Genomic DNA, 10,921 nt, shown 5'->3' with positions numbered 1-10,921 from the left:
TTTGTGGATGATTCTGGATTGGCTGGCCCTTTCCATTTGCTCCACTTTCTGTAAAAGAATTATCCAAGTTTTAAATATGCTTCAGGGTCATAGTAGACAATGTTTTTGCCTGTGTTTTGATGTATAATAGCTTCAACAACAAAACGTACTTCATGACAATGCTAACAGTATTGAGTGATAATTAGGACAATTGAACTGACCTGCTGTTGATCAGGATCACGAAGGATCAGATGAATGTGCAATGTGAGGTGCTTCCGGTTGGCCTGATAAATCAAGACGTTGCAGTGGGCCTTCACTGGAAATCCATCTGCTATCATGACTCCATTTGTGGGGAAGCTGGGTTGGAATAATCTGACATGTGATGATGTGACCTCTGACACTACTTCTATAAAGTTTCCAGATTGGCTTTTGTGTAGAACTGCAAACTTGTCTGAAACTTGAGGGAAGCCATCTGAGCAAGACACAAGAAGGAAAGACATTTAGCAGGAAAATAATCATACACATGCCGAAGAACTTGAGTCAATTCTCTAGTTTTTATCTTCATGTTCACTCACCTATACAGATCCAGTGTGGGAGATGCACTTCGTCAAGCTTTCCATCTATGACTGTAATATTCATCAGGGGACCTCCTGGTTTGCAGTGCACCAAGTTCAGCTTCTGTCGGTGTTCCTCCCAAGTTTTAAACTGGTATGTGAAGATGACTTTTTTCTTACAAACCCAGCGTAGTCCAGATACACTGCATTTGAACTGTCCTGCTTCAGACTGCAACCTAAGGTTGTGACAAGAAAAATATGTTCTTCTATGCCATGTATCAAATACAGCATTGATGGAAGGATATGTGGTGGATCCCAGTTTTACCTCTGCATTAAAAAAATGTCACAATTCACAGCCCTGACTGTTTTATTTCCCTTATGCTGTGACATTGTAAGGTGTTGTTCTTACCTGTAGGTCAGGATACCCTGCTCTGTTCTCCAGGCAGGTGTGGTTGCAGTCCAGTTGGAGTCCTGTGAAGACCACAGTTTTAAGATTGTTTTAGTTGTTGTTCGAATCACCCTTTTTTTATTTTAAAAAACAGCAAAACATTTTCTTACCATGACACTGCCACAAGAGGCACAGCTTTTCAGAGGCCCTTATTATGACACATGGGTAGATACAAACAACATTACATTAGATGACACAATCATTGTAAGATCTTATTTTTTTCACTGTATTGTTGATACTTTGCTGAAATAGTATAAAGCACTTAGTTTCCTGGTATCTAATATTCTACTGAAAGCTTTATGGAAAGAAAATTTATAAGCAACCAGTTCACTGTCTTTTTTGATACTACTGGTAATGGTGACATATATAAGCAAGAGAGCGTTAAGTTTATCTGTTGTAATGTCAATAGTTGTCAACGTGTGAAACAAAATAGTTTGTCATTTGGTGTGGATGTAAACTGTACATGCAGTAAGAGGAAAATAATATTTAATTGAACTACTGAAGTCATCAACTCTTATGTTTTTAGTTCCTATAAGTTTCCTACCCTGTTTGGTGTTCTTGGTCCGGATACTAAAGGCTACCAGACCTCTGATGGTGAATCCAAGGTAGAAGGAAACCTCACGTTGAATCCAGAGGCTGTCTTGTTTGTTGGGATTCACCATGATCTCCTTTCCTCCTAAGTCTGCAAACAGTTTGTAATTGCGGACAACTCCTTGAAATGTCAGGAGGTTCTTTTGGAATCTCAGATCTTTAAAAATCTTATCGTTGTTGGTCATGTAATTGATGAATTCTGTTGTTGCATCCTCATTTTCCAGCAGAAACTCACCAAGCCTTGTAGGGGCAATTCTGCTCAGGGCCTCATCTTTGCTAAGGTAAAATAAGGGACGCAGGTACCTTGATCGAAAGTACATGGCATATGCACACTCATAGGAGTCTTCACTCTTTCGAATTGATAACGTTAAGTCAGGGGAACTATTGTTGTCCTCTGCCCACTCTTTGAGGAGGGCAACAATGTGAGATTCAGGGGTGTCTTCATCACTTGGTGACATGTTCTCTTCCACATTTTCACATTTGTCCATGATATCTGAAATCAGGTCAGGTAGTGGATGCTCAACATACTTCAAGTAGCATGATGACACATCCCTCTGAATGTATGATGGATCATCTTTTTGCATGCTAGGCTTTGAGAAAGTGAGATAGGCATTTATAAAGTTGCATTTTTTCTCAACCTCATCTCTGAGGCTGCTTATCAGATGATTAAATCTGTAGAGTTTGTTGTCTCCTAATGATTCAAGGACTGAGCCCATGGACACATTGTTTGTGAGAACTCTTTTCCAGGTTTCGTTTTGTGCAACAAGTCGGTCATATAACAGATTGCAAACCTGCAGGTAACCAAACTGCCCTCTGGTGTTAAAAATATGTGAGACTTTGGTATTGCCATCTTCTGCCATGTCTTCACCATATTCATTTTCAGCAAGTCGTTCTTCATCTTTGAAAGCTTCAATGGCCTTTTTGGCGAGTTGCAAAATTTCTCTCGGCTTGGTAGAAAACTCTTTGTTCTTCAGATGGTTCTTGTAGACTTGGCCCAGAGTATCAGCAACAAATGAATTTTTGGGATCTCTTTTCTTCGCTTCTTTTGCCCATTTTTCTGCCTTATTGTAGTCTTTTATTTCAATGTAATAAAAGCGAGCAAGTGCTTGTGGGAAAAAAGGATTCTTTTCAAATATCTTCGATGCCACCTTTAAAACTGATGCACTCTGGACATCGCACTCCTGACTTTGAATATCAAGAATCAGTCTAGAAAACCTTTCTTGGTCTTCTTTAACCTCATTATCTTTGACTGGGTTCTCTTCTACTTTCATCTCTCTCTTGGTCAGCATTTCTTTGACGAAACCAAGCAAACATGGAGAAACTTCGTCTCTGCAGAGACGGTTCAAGAAGTTTCTTGCTGTGTCGCTTCTGGTCACACCTGCGCCACCCATCAGTTCAGTACAACATTGTGCAATCATTGGATGAGCCATGCGGACCTTTTTTCCAGATCTTGCATCGTGTTGGAAAGTGATGATGAGATGACTAAAGGGTTTCATTCTGTCCTCCAGTGAAAGGTGTCCATGGATGGAGTCTTTATGTTTGAGGAAGTCCAGGCACTGGGACTCAAGGAGATATGAGCCTGGTACATAGGCATTCAGCAGGGACAGGAAGGTAGCAAGCTGGGTCTTCAGTGGTTTATTTGATCTTTGGACTGTACTGAATACTGTGCATGCTTGATCAACGTACGCTTGAGAGAAATCAGTTTGCATTATGTTAAAGCCATGAAACTGTCCGCATTTCTCCTTGTACTTTTTGCTCAGCTCTTTCTTTTTCTCATTAAACTTTTGTTTCTCTGTGTTAGAAAGTACTTTTTGTAGGACAGTGTGGTCACTCTGTAGAACTGCATCTTTTCTCACACAGGTGAGGAAAATGACCACAGGCCTATAGGTGACTATGTTCTGTTCAGTTATCTTTTCCATAATGCTGTTTTGGAGATTTTCCAGATTATGCTCATCATTCAGTAGCAGCAGCACAGTTTTCTGGTAGCCTTGACTGCCTGCTGTGAAAAGATGGACCACCTCTGTCGCAACATTTGTGATGTCTGAGGTTGAGTCTGTTAAAACAGCACACCTGAAGGTCTTCCTCAAGTCCCACAACACCTGCATGGCCAGTGTGGTTCCTCCACATCCTGGTTGGTGGAAGAGTTTCACAGTTGATATTCCAGGGAGATTTCTTTTGTTGTCAATTTGTTGTTTAAGTCTATCGTATCCATCTCGTTTAATAAAAGAAGTTCCAGTACCATCTGACTCGGCCTGTTCACTAATGTGAAAGTTTAACCATTCAGGAGGGGCACCTCTGTAAAAGGTCTCCTCTGTCTGCTCAACAACTTCTTTTTTAATAGACTCTCCTTCAAACTGATTTGCATAGAGAACATCTAACAGTGAGAAGGAATCTCTTATTTCACTTCCTCGTCTAGCAGTGGACAGAGTCAAGCCACTTGCCATCTTGGACTTTCAGTGTCTTGTCCCTTAATGAATGTAAAAAAACAAACAAACAATTATGTCAGATCTACTGGTTAAACTTTGTTCAAGTATATCACATTGTTGCAAAATAACCTAGAAACCTCCATGTTTATGTGTGCATTAAATTCATCTCTTATAATTGATTATTTCAATTTCCAATCTGGTGCCTGAAGTTTCACATTGATATTTACTATACAGTACTAATACATACAGTGTAGGCTATAGCAACAAGATTTTTCAGAATAAATTGTATAAAATAGTTTGTTATTTAAAAACAAACAAACCACCTCCAACAAGCATATCAATAATGTATGATAATGTACGCTGACTAAACCCCTGTCCAAGTGTACCTGGGTGCACCTGATGCACATGACCACAGACATAGGAAAAGTAGGCTTGGCACAGTCCAACACAGGCCTACTTTGCAGGGCACGGTTGACTATGATCTGTGGTTTGGGTTCATGAAAATATGGCCCTAAATCTGCAGAAACTTTTAAACAAAATCATAGGTGCAGCTTTTACATCTCTAGCTCATAGCCAGAAATAGGCATAGTTAGACAGAGGACATCTCACTACTACTTGGTATAGATTTATTTTGAAAGATACCTTAAAAAGGTATTGAGTATTAATACCCAGCCCTACTTACAGTAACAGTGTAGCTGAGACTATATTTTAAATAAAGATTTTTTTCCTACCTTTTTTTTGCTTATGAGATCTCTGAAGTCTTATGAACATGTCGTGTTTTCAATATCTGCAGGCAGGCAATTGTGAACTGTGCCCTGACGGTGTTTGGAGTTTATATAAAAACACACCACACCCACGGTATGTGGGCGTAATTACAAAGAGACACAGAAGTAGACTGCAAATGCCATGTAATAATTACTATGAAACAGTTTGTAGTAGAGTTGTTCAAGGTCACATCTGAAGAAGAAAGTTTGTATTCTCAAAATCTAAAATAATGTTTTATTCAGAATATTATTAGGAAGCAAGTCAAATGTTGCAAATATATTGCTAATTTTATTAGAGATGCACATTTACACTTGTACTTACTGCAAAACAACAAATTATTATTATTATTATACCATTATAGTTACTATATGTAACTTTTAGTATTGTTGCAGCAGTATCGTTTTACTGTAAATGCTTCACAAGGATTTCCAGTAAAGGGTGGGTTCAACTGATTTATGAAACACTGGTGACAGGATGATATGCAAATAATTAATCTCTTAATTAATCTCTTGATCTCTCATCTCAAAGCAAAAGAAAAGAAAAAGAGATAAATAGTAAAAAACCCATATGCCTTATGATGAAAGCAAATTAGTTTTAGTGGTTTACTGTAAGGCACTTTCAATTCTCAGGAGGAAACTTAACAATGCATTCATTGTGTTCATTCAACAGTACGTTCCTGTGGCTTCACCAGCGTTAGATTAAATCACTGCAGTTGGCAGAGGAGGCAGCAGGGACAATTAAAATCCTGAGTTGAGCATTGTACATTAAGTTCCTGTAACACAGGTTTGCTGCACATGTATGGTGTCCAGATAAATCTTTCGTTTTTGTAATCTCTCCATCATATTTGAAATAAAGAAACTACAGGAAACACAGTATAGGTTAGCAAATATATTTTAATATATAATATTTATATTCATTTTAGCACAATGACAAAATGGCATAATTACAGTTCAGTCTCATTTAAATCATGACAAAAAGCCACACCTTTATATTTGTTTGAATAATACCTCATATCATATTTTGTTGCAGTCATTGCAAAATAAATCCTGAAGTACTTCTTGCCCCATGAGAGGAAAACCTTAGCAAAAGTTTCTAACAGCATTGAGCCCATGGCATCCAATAGGGTTTTTATGTTGTGAGCTGTACAGTGTGTGAAAATGTAAAATGGATGTAATGTTACTCTTCACTGCATCGTTAAGCACAGTGTAACATCCTTCATGTCACCTTTCTAATTACCGAAACAGAACTGCCAAATTCATCTGTGTGCACATCATCTTATCTTTGTTTAAATTCAAATATATGACTGATGAACTGGATCCACACATCACTTTTTAAACCCTTTGAGAACAAAGCACTTTACACAGTAACAGGATACGAGAGAAAACATCCCATTGGCTGACTCTCAAGGCAGTGACACACAGGACAGATCTCAGTACTTAAGAGTTAAACTCAGCAACGTTACTTACAGGAAATAAATCCAGGTTGCTCTGAATGCTGCTCATCTGCACTAATGAAACAAAACTGTCAAAATTCGCCTAAGCAGCTCAAACTTTGAATGCGAAACACTGCAAATGCATTTTTGTAAAAACCTCTGCTACTTGAAGGGTTAGTGTTTCAAAACTACAGATGTGTCCACCCTCAAAACCACAACTTTTCTCTCCTTTTTTTTTTGATGATTTGTATAATAGTAACACATAATTAGACTTTTCAAGTGCTGTCTGACACCTCTGCAGAAACTTCCTCTAATCTACAAACCCTTTCAAGTCAAGTTAGATTCCTATGAAACATAAATAACACCACAGGAATGTTTTTCAGCCTTACTACTGTAATAACCTCCACCCACAGTGACAGATCACAACACTCCAGCTGCAATGATCAGATAAAGCGTTGAAAGCACAACACTTCAAAATAGCCTCTACTGTCTACCACTGCAAAGCACTGCATAAAAACCTCTGAACTTGGCCACAAACGTCCCCTGTGACCATCCGAAGTTAAGATTGTTCAATACAAACATCACGAAGGAATTGCTAAACGTCAAGCATGTCATGATTTCAAATCCATCCACCCCCAGCAGTTTGCAACTGAATCAAGTTGGCACATTTACCTCTGATGTGAAAGCTTGCTTCTTTTTTTTTGTGTGCATGAAATGTAAACTTTATTCCTCAAAAAAAAAAAGGGAAAAGAGATGCATCGCATATTTTGCTATATGTGTGCATGGTTTAAAAAAAAAGCATTAGCACAATATTCAGAAACGCTCAAATTAATATGACTCGCACTATACCTGGGACGATTAGAAGGTTTAAAGGAAAACAAAACAGTTGCTCAACTTCATCCGACAAACATTAAGCATTCCCAACATTAACATGACTCATTATCATTTACTCCATCTCACCATTGTACAGCATTCTTGTGCAAGAACTGCCACATTCAAAATGATACTCACTAGATGCAGAGGCGTGACATCGGATGTTTCCCACCTCTCTCTACTCACACCTCTGCTTTTTTTAAAAACAGCGTCAACCCCTAAAACCTTCTCTTCACTACTTACACTACTCTACCCAGCACTGATACTGAAAGTGTCCCCTTTGACCGTTCACTAACTTACACCTTACTTTAAAAATAAAAAATAGCAAATAAAACTAGATTGACTGCTTAAAGTCCAGATAAGGGTTGTCAATTGCCTGGCTTTTTAATATTAGTTTTTACGCCCAACATTTTAAGACTCCAACCTTCTTTTAAATTCTCTCGGTGCAATGTGCAAGTGACGACATGTCGCGTACGAACAATATGGCAGATTATGACTTTGTGACTGCTTTTTTTCTTCTTTTGTCATGATTTGGAAACTCTCTGAATAAAAATCATTTTACAAGCAGTGACCACGACACATCTGATCAAATACGACACAGTAGAACATAATATGTTACACATAAGTAAATACAATGAAATGAATATCACTTTTTTTTTTCCTCTGTTTTTTTTTTGTTGCAAAATCATCACCCAAAGCCGAAACAGCAAAACATAAATGAAGAGAATAAACGTGAATTATAAAAGTGTTGATGCACGGTCTGCTTAACATTAGATAAGCAACATCCCCTTGATTTGTTTCCAGTTAGTAAAACAAAATCAGGTAAAAACAATATATAGGCATTAAATAAATTAATCAATTTCAAAACAAACACAGTGATATATATTCAAAATACATATTTACAAACTAATAAAGGAAAAAAAGACAACAAAAAAAGAACACAGTCATATGCTTAAGCAAAAATTATAATCGTTTTGAATGGATTTTAATTGACTGTTATAGCATTACATGAATACCTTCACACAGTATCTGCCTCTTCCTGTCATCTATATTCATGTGTTGGTTATTATCAGGTATTCATCATAAATACATAGATGTTTTAGTAGGTTTATATTTTTGCAGCATTTACTAAGTTGATATGTACTTGGTACATGGAAATCCTAATTTTGACATCATTTGTGACTGATATGTTGATATTCTTATGTGCCGACGGCTACAGAGGAAAACGCTCAGCGATGCCAAACATATAACCTGCCTGGTGATGGAGTCAAGAGGGGCTGTGCCGTGGTTACCATGGTGATAGTGATGGTGGTTGTCTTTTTAGAGGAGGAGGAAACGAGAAGTGGGTGTAAAAACCACACACACACACACACACACACACACATATATAAAAGAAGAAACTAAAATAGGGGAAGGGTGCGGCACAGCCACATTTTGACGCTGACAGAATTTTTAAACACTCCAGAAGCGTCTAGAGCACCAGGCATTTGGATTTATGATTTCCTTTTTGATGTTTATGGATATTGCATGGACAATCCTACCGTCAAACTACTGACAAACTACCACACAACTGCTAACATGAGTCCATTGCCTACTGAAATTCCTCAGAGACAGAGAAAAAAAGTAAAATTAAAAGTCACTTGGTCACATACATCTAAATTCACGAGTTGCTATTCAGAAAAAGCAAATAAAAAGAGAGAGAAAAATAAAAATTCATTGGCCCAAACCCTCCTTTGCTGATTTTAAGTACAACAGTGGACACTAATGCTAAGAATCTGGAGAGAAAAATCCCACTTTTTGGTTTGTGATATTACCAAAGCGCTCCACTGAAAATCCAACATTTATGGCCAATAATCACATCCACTCTAACGCAGGGAAAGGCCTTCACCCACAGGTCATAGCAGTAGGTAGAACTGCCTCCATTTGCCTGACAAAATGCTCTCAGTTCAGCTCTGCGACGGACACACGAAGCCGCAGTCTCAGGTAAAGCTATAGGAGGGCAGCCACCGCTTCACTTGGGGTCTGGCCTGACGATTGTTAGTGTGGATGCTAACGGGAAACATCCACCCAGAAATACTCTCACACTGTTACTACATCGTCAATTTCAAGCCAACCTTTTTTGGTGCGTCACCATCTGTTTCTACATCAGTTGGTGAGTTTCAACATTTCCCAGGGTTTCAGTTTTATCTAGGAAGAATGCCGCTGGTGGAGAGAGAGAGCGAGCAATAAAGGGTTTCTTTTTCATTTGAGAAAAAGTCGTGTGCCTCTCACATGAGCACGCTTTGTGGCTGAATTTGCATTTTCGTCTATTTTGCTTAAGACTCTTGAGCCATTGATTCCTGCTTGCATGACTGGTAAAAGTTGGTGAACCTATATGGAGTGTAAAAGGTGCCTTTTTTGTCTATAAGGAACTGGCATAACAGTTTTTAATGTTGCTCAAGAATAAAAACATAAACATCAGATGTAGCGTCACAGATATGAGCTAAATTCTGATGTCAGCATGCTCAAAGTCATTAAGATATATCGTCTGTGAACTGTAGATATCTGTACCAAATGTCAGAGCTATCAACTAAAGGTTGTTGACTGACTGACAATCAGACTTCACCACCCCTTCAAAACTCAAAAAATCATCCCTGAAATTCAATGTTTAAGCATTTCAGGGTGAACTTTTCCTTTTCTATAATACTATATAAACCTGACCTGGTCTAGATTAAGTTAAATGTTTCATGCAAAGAAGAAACAGTTTGAAAACTAAAAGTATCAAACCTTGCCTTACAATTGCTGGCATTAAAGGACTATTGAATGTTTCAGTTATTAAGACGTTGCTTGCAAAAAGAGAGTGCAATGTGAGTTGTACAGTTTAGTTGGTCAAATTCCTTTTTTTTTGTTCCAATTTTAAACAATGAACATGATGATTCAACAGTTTGAATTCCTCTTATTGAGGAAGTGCCACTCCCTCGCCCAACACAACTGTCATGCAAATGCATAAAAAAAAGAAAAAGGAAAATAAAAATAAATATCAGGATCTTGGTCAAACACCCTGACGACTTGTCACATGTCAAGAGTTCTTTAGATAAAGTGATTTGATGGGAGGATACGTTACAGTGCAGTTTTCCTACAGACATAAATGCATAGGATACAAATCAGTCCAACACTACAATATACAGCGAGCAATACAAAAAAAAACAAAAAAAAGAAATAAAAATCTTAGTCATTGGCACTGGGGTTTGGAGTGGAGCGTGGTGGTGAGGGAAAGAAGGGAGGGAGGTGGCGGGTTGGGAGAAATGACTCGTCATACACTGATAGATTTATTATGTTGGTTCATTTTTAGATCCTACAGCTTTGAGGACGATAAAGACGGACCCACAGACATTCTGTACACACCTACACTGAAGTCCTTAGCAAATTTCAGAAAAGAAAAAAAAAAAAAAGAAGTAGCATCACTCTCTTTAAAAGCGAGAGCCGTTTTTGATGATTATTAACTCGACATGTGTTTGTGTGTGTGTGTGTGTGTGTGCCGGCGGCCGTCGTTATCACCTCACACGCACACACACACACAATCTCTCACAGTTCAGAAAAAAAAAATTTGTGGGGTAAACACAAAGTGTGCTAAGGCTTCATCGTGGGGATAAAAGAGACACAGTGTTCAAAAGAGCGGTTATTATAGTTAAGTTTCAACAGTCTTGCTAGCTATTGTGTTTGTGTGTGGCGGGAACGGCATAGTCAAGCGGGTTATGAGCATTTTTGTGTGCATCGGAGATCCATGTCACAATCTACTTTATGTACAGTTTATTAAAAGGACATGTTTTATTATCACATGTCATTATATTTTCACCCTTCCTGCAGTTTGATC

The 10,921-nt window shown here is 38.1% G+C and overlaps 2 protein-coding genes across 2 annotated transcripts; both read right to left on the bottom strand.

The window, feature by feature from the left end:
• Positions 1–397: 397 nt before the first annotated feature.
• LOC128383811 (uncharacterized) lies at positions 398–2,346 on the bottom strand. Its single transcript, XM_053343399.1, has 5 exons — positions 1,526–2,346; positions 1,092–1,129; positions 859–1,004; positions 555–769; positions 398–451 (listed from the first exon to the last, which is right to left on the bottom strand). Exons 1-3 carry the CDS (start codon positions 2,286–2,288, stop codon positions 939–941), a joined length of 867 nt encoding a protein of 288 aa, XP_053199374.1. The 5' UTR covers positions 2,289–2,346; the 3' UTR covers positions 398–451; positions 555–769; positions 859–938.
• LOC128383524 (sterile alpha motif domain-containing protein 9-like) lies at positions 2,340–4,016 on the bottom strand (the record flags this gene model as incomplete). The annotated part of the gene is made up of 1 exon (XM_053343134.1): positions 2,340–4,016. A coding segment is annotated over exon 1 (1,677 nt), but the record flags the coding sequence as incomplete, so codon positions are not given.
• Positions 4,017–10,921: the final 6,905 nt, after the last annotated feature.

The sequence above is a fragment of the Scomber japonicus genome, chromosome 22 (genome assembly GCF_027409825.1).
Source record: "Scomber japonicus isolate fScoJap1 chromosome 22, fScoJap1.pri, whole genome shotgun sequence".
NCBI lineage: Eukaryota > Metazoa > Chordata > Actinopteri > Scombriformes > Scombridae > Scomber > Scomber japonicus.
The sequence above is the reverse complement of the archived record's forward strand: the minus strand, read 5'-3'. Positions and strand labels throughout refer to the sequence as shown.

Excerpts from the sequence above, each read along its gene's own strand:
- LOC128383811 (XM_053343399.1), bottom strand. The coding sequence starts at position 2,288 with ATGGGCTCAGTCCTTGAATCATTAGGAGACAACAAACTCTACAGATTT. Across the intron at positions 1,130-1,525 it reads GACCAAGAACACCAAACAGG|GGCCTCTGAAAAGCTGTGCC; the intron begins GTAGGAAACTTA and ends TGTCATAATAAG. Across the intron at positions 1,005-1,091 it reads CCTCTTGTGGCAGTGTCATG|GACTCCAACTGGACTGCAAC; the intron begins GTAAGAAAATGT and ends TGGTCTTCACAG.